We start from the raw sequence: 18,060 nt of genomic DNA, 5'->3' as shown, positions 1-18,060 counted from the left end.
AGTGCAAATGGTATTTAAGAGTCGGTCAGTCACAAGCATTTCTTAACTTATTCACTTAGCTTCGTCATTTCTTAATGATGTTTCATGTACTTAAGTTATGGGGATACAGAAAAAGGCAAAAATGCAGTCCTTGCCCCCCAAGGAGCTCACATTCAAATGGGGGGGCAACATTGAAATAACTAGGTTCCTAATAACTGGTGAAGATTCATACAGAGTAAATGGAGGGTAATTTCAAAAGGAAGGCATTAGTAGTGGAAGACTGGGGAAGACCTCTTGCTGAGGCAAAATTTGAGCTGAGTCTTAAAGCGAACCAAGAGCAGATATTAGGAGGGATGGCATCCCATGCCTGGGGGGAAAGGGGAGCCAGCCAGTGAAGTGGCATGGAATTGGGTGATGAGGAACTGCACAAAGGCCATCCTAGCTGGATCGGAGAGTGTGGAGGGGAATGAGACATAAGAAAATTGGAACTACAGAATGGACTTGGGTTCTGAAGGGCTTTAAATACCCAACAGAGGCTTTCATATTTGATTTCCCTCCTGGTTGTGCATCTTCTCACACTGCACAGAGGGTGCAGTGGAATGGGGAAAGATGAGGCAGGGAAATGAGACCTATATAAAAATCCAGGTGTGTGATGGTGAGGACCTGTACCAGGGTGCTGCTTGGGCAAATGAAGAGAAGTTGTAAAGGTAGGAATGACAAAAATTGACAAGAAATTGGATATATTTGGATGACTGTGCAGTTGAGGATGACACCGGAGTCAAGAACCTGTCATTGGGAGGATGGTGGACAGGTGTCCTCAACGGTACTGGGAAAGTTCAGAAGAGGAGAGAGTTTTTGGGGGAAAGAGTATGATTTTTTAGTTTTGGATACAGTGAACTTGAGATGTTTATAGAATATCTAATTTAAGATATCCAAAGGTCAGCTTGAAGATGCAAAACTGGAAATCAGGAAAGAGGGCTGAATACGTAGATTTTAGAAGCCTCCACACAAGATGATATCCATGGGAGCTGATGAGAATATCAAGTGAGATAACAGAGGAAGGAAAGAATAGGGGTGGGCAGAGCCTCAGGGGAAAACTATGGTGAGTAGTTGCAACCAGGATGATCCCAAAAGACTATGAGGAAGGATCAGACAGGCAGGAACCAGACCAAGAGAGAATAGTATTAGGAAACCTAGTAGGAGAACGTATCTGGAAGAGTGATTGGCAAAGGGAAGAGCTCAAGAAGGATGAGGTTGGAGAAAAGGCCATTAGATTGAGCAACAAAGAGATTATCGTTGAGTTTAAAGTGAAATAGTTACAGCTCGATGATGAGGGCAGCAGCCAGGTTGGAGGGGAGGAAGTAGAGATGCTGACTATAGGTGGCTTTTTCAAGGACTTTAGCCACAAAGGGGAGGAGAAATAGAGAATGATAGCTAGCAGGGATTGTTGTGACACGGGGGTCAAGGAGTTCAGGGAGTCCAGGAACCCCAATACCAGCGTCCCTGGAAAGCAGTCTGGAATGAATTCACAGATTCAAGTATTTAAGTCAGGGAAGCAAAGATTTATTGTTACGCTGTGTAGCGGGCCAGAGCTCTTAGGGAACCTGCAACCTTAGAAAGGTAAAGTTTTTATAGGATATTTTATAGTAAAATCTGTGCCAAATATGCTAACTCGGTGAGTCAGGGCTGGATAAGAGAGTGGTCAGTTCTTAATGGAATGCGCACTTGTAAATATCTACTGCGTGGGCATAATGCCCAGAATTCACCAGGAAATAGCCCAAGGTGGGGCTGTATGGAGGTGTGGTTTTATACTTCAAACATCACTAAATCAGCTAGTGGTCACCTGCCACCCATCAAAGTCACGTTTGACAAGATGAATGTTGGGAGTTTAGTATATCCCAAGCCTCAGGAATACATAATGAGGGATTCAGGATGTATAATGAGCTAGGAAGTATACGTTTGACTGAGTCTAGGACATACACAACAGGTCAGTGAGCAGTAAATATCTTTATGACCCAGTACACAGCTAGGCCAAACTACTAAATTCTATTAGGTGCAATACTGTAGCAGGAAGAGAGAGAAGTATTTGTTAGGGTATGCTGCCTTTGAGCTAGAGAGAAACTGCCTGACACCGTGTTTTGAGGCAAGGGAGAAATGTGATTTTTGGAACTGGATATGATTTTACAAACTGGAGTTGAAACACAGGCGCCCAAGCACACCCCCATCAGTTGGATCAAGTAAAGATTAAAAAAATGGGAGAGAAAGGGGCATGTTTGTAGGCAGCAGGAAAGCAGCCAATATATAGGGAGAGACTGAAGCTTAGTGAGGCAGTGAAGGTGGTAGTAGGTGGAGGGTGTCAACGTTATAGAAGAGGATAAATGGCAGGGTCAAGTGTAGAGGGACTTGCCTTGGAAAGGGAAACCATTTGAGATGGGCAGGAGAACGTGGTGGACTAAGACCATGAGTGCTGTGAGAAGAGAGAGCTTTCAGCTGATGGTCAGTTTTTTCCCCCATAGAGTGTGAAACAAGATCCTCAGCAGTAAGGGAGGAGGTACCATGGGAGGCTGGAAGAAAAGTTCTAGAGAAGCTTCTGTGGTGAATGGGCTAGCTGATCAGTTAGGAACAGATAAAAGGATTGCTTTGCCACCCTGAGGGGCCAGCTGAGGTGAGGTAACATAAACTTGTAGTGCCCATTGGGCATGGTTTTGTGATGCTTCCTACAGTAGTATGTGAATAGGAATGGAAATGGGGGATGATGGTAGTAATCCAAGGCTGGGGTTTGGCAGAGTGGGATCAGTGACAGGGCAAAGGATTTGAGTGTAGAGGAGAATAAAGAGTGATTCAAGATAGTGAAGGGAGAACGGTGTAGCCAGGGCAGAGGTGATGACCTGGAAAAGAGCTGATGACGGGAGAAGGGAACTCTGGAAATGTCTCCAGATAGCAAGACTCCCCACTATGATCAGGGAGTGGGAAGAGAGTAGAGTTGAGTGAAAATGCAACCAACACCAAAAAGGGTGGCCAGCAGATAGGAGTGAGAAAAGAGAAGATTTGAGATGAAAGGAATTTTGTCAGTTATGGAAAAGGCATTCCATAGCGTGCAGTAGAAATTCATATAAATGTGTTTTTCTCTGCCTCCCTCCCTCCTTGATTGTGTTTAGGAAGTTACACAGTGCTCCCAATTATCCCCATGTTGCTCTCTGCCTCAAAGATTCACTTTTTTGACACCAGTATTCTTGTGATTTTATCCAGCTTCATGGAACATTGCAGTCTTAGAAAAACCAAAATTGTAGTCCTTATGAAGGGCAGTAGAAAGCAAAACTGGTGATTAAAAAAAGCATTTTATCAGTGATGGCTTTTGCATGAGAGGTATACAAAAGACATAATCAAGAACACATATGACTAGAAAAGACCAGTCATGTACAATAATGAGAGTACGGATCATGGACAGTCCAAATGTGCTAGTATCCATTTAATATTAAAATTACATTTTTTTAAGCAATTGGGGTTAAGTAACTTGCTCAAGGTTACACAGCCAGTTATTTCTGGGTGTGGTGCTAAGCATCTGAGCCCAGATTCGATTCCCCAGGTCATCCTGACACAGGGGCGGGTGCTCTTACTCGCTGAGCCACCTGGCTGCCCCTAAAAATTACATTTTCATCAATAAAAATTAATAATTTTATCCATTTGTTCTCTCTCCCTTCACATACACACACATATTGGAAGAAGAAAAAGACAAACTCCTTGTAACAAACATGCCCAGTCAAGCAAAAGCAATTCCCACGCTGGCCGTGAGCAGGAGTGTGCATCTCTCACTGTGGAGTCCATCATTTCTCTGTCCAGAAGTGGGGTGTTCTCTGTCCATTAAACATCAGGAAATGCCCTCTAGCTTGTGGGGGCTGGCAAAAGATCCATTTTGGAGAATTCATGGGCAAGGATCCAATAGGATGGAAGAACAGAGAACATGGCATGTGACTCCCAGGGGAAGGGAGAGAGTTCTCATAGTTAGCCTATGAGGCTACAGATACAATGAAGCATCCTCATGTCATCTTGTCATTGAACTTTCTCTCGGGGGGAATTGCAGGGGAGAGCAGTGAAGGTAGCACACAAGCACAGAAAATCTGATGATTTTGCTTTTCCGTCCTGCTTGTCTGTTGGGCATTGGATCAAATGCTTTGGAGATTAGCCATGGTATATATTGTGTGAAGGAAAATCCAATTGAATAATTTTTTTTCCCCGGGAATCATTTGCAACTCCCATTAACCTATTTTTATTTATAAAATGTATTTTCTCCTCCCTGCCCCCTTTCCCCCTTTAAACCTAATTCTAGCTTCAGGCTCCTGTTGTCCAGAAAATGCTCCAGATTCTGAAAACCAAAGAAAGCAGTTATTTCCCTACCTTTGAGGACACTTTCATGGTTGTTGAAGCTGGTAAGAACAATTTGGATATCAGTGAGCTATGACCTGTGTGTGTGTGTGTGTGTGTGTGTGTGTGTTCCTGTATAATCAATTGATCTAATACATAGCTTGAATTCATCACTGTGTACTAGATCTGTAACCAAATATTGAAATGCATGATTAAATACATTATTACTTGGCTTGAGTTCCACCAATTTAATTTATTTCTGTAAAGTTTACGTTGATACTTTTTCCTTTCATAAAAGTCAGGATAAAATATAGTGATAATTAGAGATAACTGATGTAAAACAGAATGTCGGCCACGATGTGCGTGTGCTCAGTCTGTGGCTGTAGATTTATTGCTACAGTAGACCTGTTACTGTAAGGAAATTACTCACTCTAAGGAGTCAGTGCTGTGCACATATATCAATGACATATTAGTAAAACAGAATGATAGATGGTTAAAAAACTTCCATCGAATGCTTACATTTAAGACTTCTGATGATAAATACAGCTCCTGATGGTGCTCGACTGGAGTTCTAATTGGAGTTTATTTTAGTGGAATCCAGCAGAGGTCATGGTCTCTTCTTGTTCTAAGAGTTTAGGATTCTATAAAAAATGGCAGCTCTAATATTCACTTGAACCATCCTGGTTAGCTGTGTTTGAGCCATTGTATAGTTCCCCAGCATCTTTGCTGCCTATCCTAATCGCAATACCTTACTAATAACTAGCATTCATTTAGCATTTTTATGTTTGCAAATTGCTTTTCAAACCTTACCTCATTTGCTTCTCACGACCACCCTAGGAGGCAGGTATTATTAGCCCCATTTTACAGATGAGGAAACTAAGGCAGGTAGCAGCTAAGTGACTTTTCCAGGGACACAGTGTGGAGTTATGAGGATTTGAACTCAGGTCTTCCTGACCCCTTGGCCAGTGTTCTGTGCTACTTAATAAGTTTAGGTCATTTTAAAGTATAGTTTTAAATGTACTTTGAGGATATAAGGAACACTGTTCCTTTAGGTAAGGAGAGACATGGTCAGTGCTAATAGATAGCTTTCTTCCTTTTGAAATTACATTTTATTTTTATATGAGTGCTTTTTTTTTTAAAGCAATTGGGGTTAAGTAACTTGCTCAAGGTTACACGGCCAGTTATTTCTGGGTGTGGTGCTAAGTGTCTGAGCCCGCATTCGATCCCAGGTCATCCCAACTCTGGGGCCAGTGCTCTTACTCATTGTGGTACCTGGCCACCCCATGAGTGCTTTTTGATTGAGTCTATGTTTTATATTTACTTACTTGTGTATACATTGGGTATTTTCCCAGGAGAATGTAAACCCCTTGAGGGAAGGGGCCATTTTGTTTTTGTCCTTATGGTTCTTGGTGCATAACACATATCTGCTATGTGTTTGTGAAATTGAATTGTAGCAATGGGGTGAGCTATAACTGCAGGGAAGTGAAGAGAGCTTTGGATAAGGGTGCCAACAGTACCTATTAGAAAATGCACCAATTGAAGAAAGAACAGTGAGTTAAAGGAAGCTACCAGATACCCCCACTATAACTCTGGGGTCGGGTACCCCCAGGGACCTCCCTGGAGGCAGCCTTCCAGTGAGCTGGAATCTCTGCCTCCCCCATTGGCCTTTTGCCCTTAAGCCCTTTATTATGTGTGGTGCCTGGGGGGGTACCTTCATGGAAGTCCTCTTTTAATCCATTAGCTTGGGATAAAGGTGACTCTGGGTTCTTGAAGGCTGTACCAAGCTAAGTCAGGCTCTGGATGGCCCTTTAAAGCTGGACTTCTGGAACACTGAGACTGGTCCTGGTCCTAGCACCACTCACACCTGCCCTGCAGACTAGGTCAGGAGGTCCCAAGGCTGTGAGAACTTCCTCCTCCCTCAAGCTTCCCTGTCCATGGTACTGAGCAGAGGATCTCTAGGCCAAGATCTCATCTTGTCTCTCTCTGTACATCCGGTGCTGTAGGCTTTTGTGCAGCAAAGGGCTGCTTCTCTTTGCATTTCTTGGTTATCGTTTCTTCAAGTGGTCTTTTTTTCTGGTATATGTAGGTGGAGAGCTGAGCTCCTTGGCAACCTTCAGTACCTACATCTTAACCAGAAGTCAAGCACCATGTTTCTGAGCTGACACTACCATAGCACCCAGTAGGTGCTTAATACGTTACTACTGAACTGAATTGAACCTTGCCTTTCCACCTACAGAGGAACAGAAATGGCCTGGATCAAATTCATGTCTACATGCTTAATTCTTTAAAGTTTAGTTGTGTCTAATAGCTCATTGCATCTTGCAGTCTGATAAATAAGGTCATTGATTTCTCTGTGATTTCAAAATAAGATACAGTCTTTCACCATCTTGGTACTTAGAACGCTTTTCATCTTCTTGTAGGTTAGTGTATCTTTTCCTTTTTTGGACAAGATTTGATTAGTGTAGGGAACTCCCCATGAAAAAACTCTCCACCAATACAGATTGGCACCTTTGCTAAAATTTATAGTCTTTGAGTGTTGCTTGAGGTGTTGACATCATAAATGACTTGCATAGTGTCACATGGTCAGTGTATCGAAGGCAGGGCTTGCATTCAGGACTTCCTGACCAGGAGGCCAGGTCTCTAGCCGCTGTGCCACACTGCCACACATAGAACCCCATCAAAATGGCAGGTGATTTTACAGGAGCTTTCTATTTCCCAGCACAAGAATTTGATTAGAGTCACTTTGGTTGCTCTGCAGGTGAGACAGCAGGGTTCAATTCAGTTCAACAGCTTTGTAGGAAGCATCTACTGTGTTCAAGGTGCTATGAATACCAAGACAGAAACAAAGTCACCTTTGCCCTCAAGGGTATTTTGTCTCTTAATTCCCCAAGTACTGATTGAGTATGCCTGCTGTCTGCCAGGTCCTGTGGACATAGAGACAAAGGTGAACCAGTACTGTCCTTCAGGGGGCTTACATTCTACAGTGGGGATACAACACAGCTTTTTTTCTTTAAAGTTAAATTAAAAAAAAACTAACGATAGGCCCCCTAACTTTGCCACCACAGAAAATAGCAAGCAGCTATATGTGCGCATTAAGCAATTATTCATTTTAATGCCAAGTGTTCATGCAGGGGGAAAATTCTCACCTTAGGCCTTATAAAAAACAAGGGACAAATTTCAGGGACCCAACTAAGCTTTTTTTAAAGTGTGTTAAGTGTGTTAAGTCCTGCCCTTGCAAGTGTCACACAGGAGAAAGATTAATCCTCTGTATATCCATTTAAATTGGTGCATTTTTTCCGACCATTAAAACCTCTGTATATACCATCAGTCCTTAAAGGCTACTTCACAATCCGCTTGAAAGTTCCAAGTGTCCTTGTGTTTAATAGCTTATAATGAACATAAATGGTTTTGTTTTCATCGAGAGCAGATGAATTGGGAAGCTGGACCAAAGGCCAACAAATGGGCTGAATAATCAGGTCACTGGTAAGTTGCTCTGGAATAAGGAAAATGAGAAGTCAAATGAAGGAGAGGGCAAAGGGCAGTGTTCAGGAGGCAGTGACCTGCAGGTTGCAGAGAAGGGCAGCAATTTCAGTGAGACAGAGTGAAAGACTCTTGAGAGGAAGGCACAGACAGGAATGGAAGTCATTGGAGAAATCTGGTCCATCCTGTCAGGGTTGGAGACAGAAGTGAGATTTGGCTTTCTGCTCAACAGAAAGGGCTTCAGGGAGGCTGTCCAATCAATAACACTGGTTTGCAGTATTGGTGACTTGATGATTTGACCTTGGGACACTAGGGAGAGCCATAGTGCCCATGGTGTTGGCCTGGAGTCAGGAAGACTCATGTTCATGAGTTCAAATTGGGCTTCAGACACTAGTTATATGAACCAGGGCAAGTCACTTCACTCTATTTGCCTCAGTTTCCTTATCTGTAAAATGAGCTGGAGAAGGAAATGGCAAACTACTCCAGTGTCTTTGCTAAGAAAACCCCAAATTAGGTCATGAAGAGTAGGACATGACTGAAGAAAGTGACTGAACAATAACAAAAATCCTCTAGCTTCTCTGCTAAAGAAGCTTCCCCAGCTTCGCAATGACTATTCCCCATTCCTCCTCTCCCATCCCCCACTCTTTTTTATCATGCTAAAGAAAACAGAGCCCCGGAACCTCTACGTATTGGACTCCTGGCTTTGAGTCAATCTCCTCTTTATTCCATCCTTCACACAGCTGCTGAAGTCATCTTCCCAAAGTACCAGGATGAAGGTGGCATTTCCCTCCTTCCTGCTTGGTGCCTCCCTGTTGTCTCCATGAAAAAATCCAAACTCTTCTGTTGGGCCTTGAAAATCCTTCCTGATGTGGCTTCTGTCTACCTTCTTTCTTCCCCGTCATTCCTCCACAAATTGGTCTGCTTGCTGTTCCCTGTGCTGGCCATGGCATCTCCTCCTGCCATGTTTTTGCTTTGGCTGTATGCCATGCTTGACTTGCCCACCCTCCTCATCTCCATCTCTTCCTTCAAGTCCTGGCTTGGGTTCCCTTAGTTGTTAGCATTCCATGCCTCCATTTCACTTCCTGTTACCCTCTTTTCCCTTCTCCCTCATTAGAGCCTTGGACCCTGCCCCTGGAACCATCCTGGATTCTGATGGGCAAATGTTTGTCTTTCATTAACCAGAGCCAGACTTCTGAATCACCTCCCATCACTATCTGAGCCATGTTGCCCACCCCCTTCCCCCCTTCCCTTTAGGTGTTACCTCCCCTCCATTACAGTGAGGGTAGAGACCATAGATCTTATATTTGAATCCTCAGTACTATATACGATGTGTTTCATAAACACTCTGCCTTTAGCATCTCTGTAGGACTGCCTGGGCTTCTCCTGATTGTGTGTGTATACATACATACACACACACACACACAGATTTTATGCCTCCAGTAGAATATAAGTTTCCTGAGGGCAGGGAATATTTTGTTATTTGTCTTTGTGCCCCACCCAACCCCCCTGCTCTGTGCCTCATACATGTCATCCTTCAGGAATGCTTTTTGAATTGGGTAAATGCAGCTTTTGTAAGGTGCCAGTTGAAGAAAAAAACAGAACCGATTAGAAAGAATGGCTGAAAAGCTTGGTCATACAGTAATGGCCTACTTAAGGGATTTAAAAAAATGTTTTGAGAGTTCTTTTAATTAAAAAAGTCTTTGAGGCCTTTGGAGGAATAACACAATAAACCCTAAGTATTGTAGTACCATTTATTATGCAGAATAATGAACATAAAAGGGCCCTGAGAGATCATCTAGTCTGTTAGCCTTCAGGGGAGACTAAACCATTTCAAAGAGATAAATATTATTTTATGAAAACAACCTCAGCTTTCAGGAATATAGAGTCTACAACCTGTCACTGTAGCCTATTACAATGTCTTGTAACTCCCAAGTTCTATCAAGGGAATTTTATCCTATCAGAAAGATTCATGCCAATTTATCCCTTCTCCTCCTCGCTTTCCAAATCATTTCTTTTCCAATAGATCTCTCATTTGATCAGTTGAATGATTCCAGACCTCTTCTCTGGAGAAAAGGGTGTTCTCAGTTTGGGGTTTTAACCTTCCTTCACAAAATCGTGTTGCCCTCCTGACTGGTGGCCTTGGCTGACTTTTAGGAATGAAGTAAGGATAGACATTGACCTCTGATATGAGTGGCATAGCAAACTCCTGCCTGAATGACCTTCCCGAATCAGTACAGGTGAGCACTGTCTTAGAGAGCTGCGAAGGACACTGAGATGTTAAGGGACTAGCTCAGTGTCAGGAGATGTTAGACAGAGGCAGACTTGAACCTAGGCTTTCCTGGCCCCCAGTCTAACCCTCCCTTTGCTCCAGCCTTTGCTGCCTCTCACTTTGGACATATTTAGGCATTGGGCATTTCAGTGAGACAGAGTGAAAAACTCAGGTTCTTCCATTTCTGAGATTCTAGCATTTAGTATGTTATCTTCTGTCTTGTGTGTGTGTGTGTGTGTGTGGTATGTGCCTATGTGTTTAAATGTAGTCTCCTCCATTAGAATGTAGCCTTAAGTACAGCGCTAGGCACAGAGTAGATGCTTAATAAATGCTCATTGCTTGATTAGAGAAGAGAGAAGTTGCCTAGTCAGTACATGAATCCTTTGGCCAAGAAGCAAATTAGAAATCTAAGGTGATGTGGCCATCTGTCCAGTCTTCTTGAAGACTCATGATTTAGTTGTTCTGGATCACTGGTTCTTAATCTAGGATCTGTGACTTTTTTAAAAAAAAATTGATAACTGGATTTTAATACAATTGGTTTTCTTTGTAACTCTATGCATTTCATTTTGTGCATTCAAAAATGGTATTCTGAGAAAGGGTCCATAGTCTTCACTATACTGATCATCAGAAAGGTCCAGGACACACGCAGAATGTGGAAAAGCTCTTATTCTATCGAATAGACTAGTGTTAATCTTCATGTAGAGGTTAAAGTTCAGCTTGAGTAGTGGTATAGACAGGACAAAAGATCCAGTTTGGTGATGAAGGTTGTGATGCTTTTATTTCTCCTTGTACTGATTCATTCCTTCTCTTGGGGGAGGAGTGAGGTTGGCCTGGGTTCCTGAGCTCACTCCTGTTGGGGAGAAGTGAGGTTGGCCTGGGTTCCTGAGCTCACTCCTGTGGGGGAGGAGTGAGGTTGGGCTGGGTTCCTGAGCTCACTCCTGTGGGGGAGGTGTGAGGTTGGCCTGGGTTCCTGAGCTTACTCCTGTAGGGGAATGCCTGGGATGGAAGCTTCTTGCACAGCCTCGGCCAGTGCAGAGACTAAATGTAGAGTCCAGAGCTTCAAGACATTGACTTTGGTCTCCACTGGTGCTTCCCTTCCAGCTCTTCTTGAAGCCCAAGATATAGAACTGTACCTGAGACCTCTGAGAAAGCACACTGAGCGCCTTAAGGAGACTGAATTCCCCCAGACCCACTTCTTGATTTCTCCTCTGTTTCACACCATCTGCCTGATTTGGAGTCACTCCAGGTTTTATAACAGGCCTGCCCAGATAATCATCCTGCTGCAGGAGTTTTGCAATCTCTTTATTGACCAGGTATGTAGCATTTGAGGAAAAGCTTCAAGAATAAGAAAGAGGATTTTCTCCCATGTTTCAGATTTTAATTAAAATGATTGGGGTGGGGTGGCTAAGTGGTGCAGTGAATAGAGCACTGCCCTGGAGTCAGGAGGACCTGAGTTCAAATCCACCTCAGACACTTAACACTTACTAGCCGTGTGACTTTGGGCAAGTCACTTAACATTTGCCCTACGAAAAGCAAAAAAAAGGTGAAAAAAAAAGTAAAACTAGTGGGGAATGAAGAATCAGGGCAGAAATCGAGGCCCAAGGTGACCCTCCTTCTCTTTTAGAAAGCATTTCTGTTCAGTAAACATTGCCTTAGTTTCTATTTTCTATAAGGCCTTGTCCCTGACTTTGGAAGACAAAAGACAAAAACAAGATAACTCTTGCCCTCAATAAATGTATGTTCTTCAGGCACCTGGGTATGAAAAGACTTGCTTGTAACAAACACTGCCTAGCTTACATGGAGAGCCTGTAAGACTCTAGAGGTCACTCAGCTCTTTCCTGCTGGGCAGGACATCCCTTTTTTAAAAAAAAATATTTTAATTTGTGGAATAAAACAAGCATTTACATAATTTAGTACAATAAAAATATGATTATACAATTTTAGGGGCTGAGTTGTGTGTGTTGAGGTGATTCTGAAAGACAAAATTTGGTGGGAGAAGGTTAAAAGAACACATCTCATAAAAATGACACGGAAGTAACAGTGGAAATGGGGGGGGCTGGTAATATTGGAACCTCACTCTCACCTGGGTTGAAGAGGAAATGTGTGTATATCTGAAGAAGTTTACAAGTGTTCCTTTTTGATTTGAGAAAGAACGTTGGCTTATAGGAAGAGCCCATGAGATGCAGAGAATGAGGAGAATCTGAAGAAAAAGCTCTTCTCCCTCTCCTCCCTTCCTCTCCTTTCATAGTCTTCCCACTCCCCTCCTCATCTCCTCTTTTTTCTCCTCCCCCTTCCTGTCTCCTCCTCCTTCTTCCTCCATAGAGAGAAGCTGCTTGACTACCATTGTTTGTGGCATAGTCAAGGGTGATGTTGGACAGCTCCACGGTGGGCTGGATATGAACTAACTCTCTTTAAGCTGGACAAGATCTGTGTCCTGCATTAATCCAAAAGTACTTTAATGTCTAGAAGAACGATTTACTCCAGGGAGATTTATTCAGGTGCAGATAATTACTAAAGCAAGCGAAATGGGAGGATATTGAGTCACTGTAGAGAGATGTTCCTAAGTCCCTGGGATAGTCCTGAATAATGTAATTATTATTTGTAATATATACACCTATATGACAGGTGTGTGTATGCATGTTTTGTGTATATATGTTGTATACATATATGCAATGGAATGAGTACCATGTATTCCATAGGATTTAGATTCAAAGCTGGAAGGGCCTTAGCCCTCCTTTTACCATTGGAGGTAACCTAGGCCTGGAGAATCAAAGTGACTTCCCCAAGATCACACAGGGATTAATGGGCACAGCTGGATTTTGAGCCCAGGCCTTATGACCTCCCCCCTGCCCAATCTGTGCTTTTCCCATTTTGTTATACTGTGACATGAAGCATGAGCCCCAACCCACATTATAAAGTAATAGATATCTAATGGTCATATTACTAGGCATCTCTGAGCTGCTGTCTTCCCTGCGCTGTGGGAAACTCTGACAATTTCCTTCATAAAGCTAATTTTCTGTGTTTGTAAAATGAGGAACAGAGAGGCTCTCTGGGAATCGGACGCTTCTCACCAGTAGGGTTTCTAGGTGGAGCATGTTCCATGCCAGTCTGGCAGGTCTTTCCTCACCCCCTTCTGTTCTTGAAGTTTCTTTTCCAGTGGGAGGTTATGTTTTTCATCCCTGGATGTTCTGCCTGCTCTGTAGGCGGAGAGTCCTGTCTTAAGTGGCTTAAGATGTCAGAGTTTAGTTCAAGTAGGAAGGGAGATAATAGGACACATAAATTGGGGTGGAAGGAAATCCTTTCAACTAATTACTAATATGTCCCACTCAAATGGATTCCATTACACTCTCCATTGAGATGTCTCACTACTTTCTAAGCAGCAATCAATTAAGTCACAACTTTGAACTAGTGTGTGAGTAAATTAAACACTGGAGGCCCTTGGCATGGCTGGGGAGTAGATTCAAGAGGGCGGTCTATTAAGTAAATACTTGTTGAACGCTGATTACATGCCTACTGTGTGCAGTGCCCCAGAGTAGCTGGGTCTGAGGGGGCCTGTATAAGGGTAATTAGGGAGGCTTATGCAGTGTCCTCAGGTGCTTCTCTGTCTCCCCTTTCTTTCTCTTCTTTCCTCCCATTAAAACTCAGTTTCCTGAGACTGCTCTCTCTCAGCTGGGTTGGGGATGTGGGGGCAGTACCAGAGTCAATTCAGATGAGATTTTTAAGGGCTTTTACCTAAGCTGATTTAACAAGTGAAAAGGCAGATCGGCCAAGTTCACTTTGTGGCCACTCCGTGGAAGGAGGAGAATCTTAAAAGTTAGCCAGAGAACTTGGCTTTTTTCTGTTTGCTGAGACCCGTGTTGCGTACAACAGCAGTGCTTACATGGCACACTCTTTTCAAGGTCTTTTCCTGTAGAGTTGCCTTTCTCCAAGTGGTTCATTCTAGGTCAATACGGCTTCAACAGTTTCCCCACAGTCTATGCATAACTGAGCTTCATTACATCTTGGATGAGTTTCTTTTCACACTAATAACTGTTGCACCATTTGGGCTCTCACCCAACAGTGAGTGGGTTTCCTGTGGAGCAGTCTCCCCACACATCCAGCCCGGTGGAGCTCGGTGGTGTTCAGTCGTTTTTCAGTCATGTCCAACTCTCCATGACACCATTTGGAGTTTTCTGCTTCTCTCTTAATCTTGGTTACATTGGCTTTATAGAAATTTTTTTAACTTAATGCAATCAAAATTATCCATTTTGTGTTTTGTAATGTTCTCTATCTCTTGTTTGGTCATAAATTCTTCCCTTCTCCATAGATCTGACAGGCAAACTTCCTTGCTCTCCCAGATAGTTTACAGTATCAGCCTTTATATCTAGATGGTGAACCCATTTAAACTTTATTTTGGTATTATAGTGTAAGATAGTGATCTATGCCCGGTTTCGGCCATACTATTTTCCAGTTTTCTCAGCAGTTTTTCTCCCATAGTGAGTTCTTATGCCAGAAACTGGAGTCTTTGGGTTTATCAAACAGTAGATTCCTATAGTCATTGCCTACTGTGTCTTAAGTACCTACTCTATTCCACTGATCCACTGCTCTATTTCTCAGCCAGTACCAAGTGGTTTTGATGACCGCTGCTTTACAATACAGTTTAAAATATGGTCTGGATAGGTCACCTTCCCTAGCATTTCTTTTCATTAATTCCCTCGATATTCTGGACCTTTTTCTTCTTCCAGATGAATTTTGTTATTATTTTTTCTAGCTCCATAAAATAATTTTTGGGTAGTTTGTACAAATGTGTTTCTTTCACTAGATTTTACCTCTTCCAAAAGTTACGTCCTTCCAGGTGTTTAGTTTTGCCTCCTGGGAATAACCCTTGGCTCATCCCCATCCCTGCCCCCAGTGCTCAGGCAAATGCCAAGTCTGGCTTCTCCCTCCATTATTTTTCTAGCTACCACCCTAGTTCAGGTCCCAGTTACCTTTCCCCTGGGCTATTGTAATAGCTCCTTAATTGGTCTTCCTGCTTCTGGGATCTCCCTTTTTCCCATCTATGCCCCACATAGCTATTAAATTAATCTTTCTCTCAGTAACAAACATAACCCAGGTGTTTCCCCTCCACTTAAAAACCTACTGTCTCTACGATCAAATGCAGAATCTTCAACCTAACCTTTAAAGGCCTCCTCCTCTTCTCCTCTGAATTCACACTTTTCCCCTCATACACTCTTTCCATCAAATGGACATATTAGTTCCTTGTACATTCCCTCTCCCACTTCTGTGGGAGCCTCTGCAGACTGTGGCTATCTCATGTGTCTAGAGTCTGGATCTGCCCTTTGTCATCTGGGAGCAGCCTGGCTTCCCAAGCTGACTCTGCATTACTTGCCTTCGTCTACACAATGTTTCTGCCAAACTGGCTTACTTGCTGTTCCCCCATGCCTTTGCATTCGTTGTCCTTTGTGCCTGTAACTCACTCCTTCCTCATCTCTAGAATTTCTAGCATCCTTGGTTCAGGGGTCAATTCCTGATCCACTCAGTTGTTAGTGTTATCTCCCTCTTGGAATTATTTTGTATTGGGTTATGCGCAATCTTTATCAGTCTGAAGACATCACTTATTTGGAAGACAACATTAGCTGCTTAGTGCCTTGCACAGGGCCTAGCACATTGTAGGTACCCAATAAGTGTTTATGAGCTGAATTATTTATTGCTGATTGCATCAATTATGATTTTTTCCCTTCCATTCCCTGCCCTGCATCATTCCTTTAAAAACCTTTCCAAAGGATAGATTGATATTTAGGGCTGATGTGAGCGTATGTCACTTTCAAACAAATTGTGATAACCTCAACTGCACAGTGAAGCCAGTGAAAAGTTGTTTGTGTATTTCTGACCGCCGTGTTTCTCTCATTGCCTCTTAGGCAGTCAGCTACCTTTCCCAGGATGAACTTTTGAAAGGAGAAGTTGAAGAATCCTTGGAACGGGTCCAAGTGGCCATAAGCATCCTAAAGACTTTTAAAAATACTTTCTTCAGCTACAGGGAGAGATTGGCAAAGTATTTCACCAAACGCCAGGAGATCAAGCCGTGGGATTTCCGGTCCCACATGGTGTTTTGGAGATTTGACAAGTTTGTTGACCGTTTGACGAAACTAGAGGTATTGTCTGTTGCTTCATCCTCCCTGCAGATTATAGGCCTGGAGTGCAAATCAATGTACTTTTCAATGCCTTAGAACCAACAGGTACTGTCATCCATGGGGTGAGTGAGAAATTGATTCTGAGTGATTCAGAAGATTATAAGGAGAGTTCCCCTGCACAAACACTAACAGAGACCATCTCCTCAGGTCTTCCTAGATTTTCTTTGGTTTCCATATTTTTAAAATTATTCTGTAAATATTACATTGCATACAGATGGAAATCCATATGTAATGAAAGCTAGTCTTTAAATAAAATCTTGAAATGGAATGTATCTGGTGCTCTGAAAAATTGGATTTTAAGGTTTACAATGACATCCATGGGTTATCTCACTTGATTAGAGAGGAAATGTACCTAAAGGATAGAAAACTCACCCCTGAGTGGGGAAAACCCAGGATCCTGCCTGTGACAAGTTTAGACTGTTTTCTAGTGACTTCTCTATAATAAAATCTTTATTTTCATTTTTTATGTGTATACAGAAATGTGGGTTTTTAAAGAGTCTGATTAAATGTTGGAAATAAGCATTGGATGAGCAGTTTGTTTGAATCTTTACAATGTTATTTATTTATTTGTTTATTACAAAGGACGTATTTTCTACAATGCTGGAACTGGAGAAGCTGGAAAGACTTGAGTTTGGTGGCACCAAGGGGACGGTTCTGAATGATGAGATCTGTGAAATGAGTGCAGAATTTGTAGAGATCTGTAAGCTTTTTCAACAGAGAACTTACGACCCATGGGATTACAACAACATGGTAATAATGTTTTCTGAGTCACATTCTATCAAATCTTGGAGTATAAGATCTGAGAAAGGGGTATTAGAGACCAACCTCAAGTTCAGCTTCTGAGGAAACTGATCAGTCAACAAGCTTTTATTGTGCACCTGCTGTATGCCAAGTGTTGGGTCTATCAAGACAAAAATGAAGGAGAGTCCTGTTCTAAAGGAGTTTATATTCTATAGGGAAAAAAACCAAGTGAGGCCTCAGGTTTAGTGACTTGCCCAAGTTTGATGGCAAAAGCCAGGATTGGATACAATATCTCCTAGCTCTTTGTTTAGCGTTCTCTCTCTCCCTCTCTCTTCCTTCCTTCCTTCCTCTTTCAATTTCTCTCTTTTCTTTGTCTGCCTTTCTGCCTTCCTTACTTCCTTTCTTACCTGACTGGGTGCCAGTATTGCCCATTCTTTTTGTTTTCCATTCTTCTCATGAATCACTTGAGCCCCCTTTGCCCTGGATCAAGCATCCTTTTTCTCCTTTAAGAAGTTTGCCCTCTGACTTTCAAGTCATGGTTTTTGCAGTTGGGTGAATGACTTCTTAAATTTCTTTTTCCCCCTCCCTCCTCCCTTTTTTTCATGGAGAGAGGGAAGAAAAACAGACTTGTCATTGATTCCTTTTCCTAAAGGGAAGTCATGGGAGCTGTCGATTTTTTAGCCTCTTCTAATCTTACACATCTTCCAGCATCTGGGTCTCTTGGGATTTACCTGTAAGAATCCCCACAGCACTGGGTTAAAAATAGCTCCTTGTTATCAGTTGTTTGCCGAGGTCCAATTAAGTACTGAGGAAGAAAAGTGAGCATCCAACCTTTTTCCTCATTAAGATTATGTCTCTTCTTCATTTTATCACTTTCCTTTTTATTTTGAATCGAGCAATCCTCAATTTCACACATTTTCCCTAACATTTAAAATGTATCATCACAATAACAATGAGATGTATAGCTTTGTATGTTTTATACAAATTAATGTAGTTTCTGCACATATTGTTTCATTTTATTCTCCCAATATCCCTGTAAGCTTGGTTAATGCAAATATC

General features: G+C 42.4%; 1 protein-coding gene across 1 annotated transcript in view; it reads left to right on the top strand.

Moving 5' to 3' along the window:
• The window catches only part of DNAH11 (dynein axonemal heavy chain 11), a 303,071-nt gene that overhangs the window by 27,831 nt on the left and 257,180 nt on the right, over window positions 1–18,060 (top strand). The window contains exons 5-8 of the mRNA XM_069088738.1: window positions 4,307–4,406; window positions 11,192–11,403; window positions 15,988–16,221; window positions 16,843–17,010. Coding sequence (XP_068944839.1) covers window positions 4,307–4,406; window positions 11,192–11,403; window positions 15,988–16,221; window positions 16,843–17,010 — 714 coding nt within the window. The remainder of the gene's footprint in view (window positions 1–4,306; window positions 4,407–11,191; window positions 11,404–15,987; window positions 16,222–16,842; window positions 17,011–18,060) is intronic.

This window comes from Petaurus breviceps, unplaced genomic scaffold (assembly GCF_028583685.1).
Source record: "Petaurus breviceps papuanus isolate PSGF00001 unplaced genomic scaffold, PetGlider_PUasm1.0 185, whole genome shotgun sequence".
Classification (NCBI taxonomy): domain Eukaryota; kingdom Metazoa; phylum Chordata; class Mammalia; order Diprotodontia; family Petauridae; genus Petaurus; species Petaurus breviceps.
The sequence above is the reverse complement of the archived record's forward strand: the minus strand, read 5'-3'. Positions and strand labels throughout refer to the sequence as shown.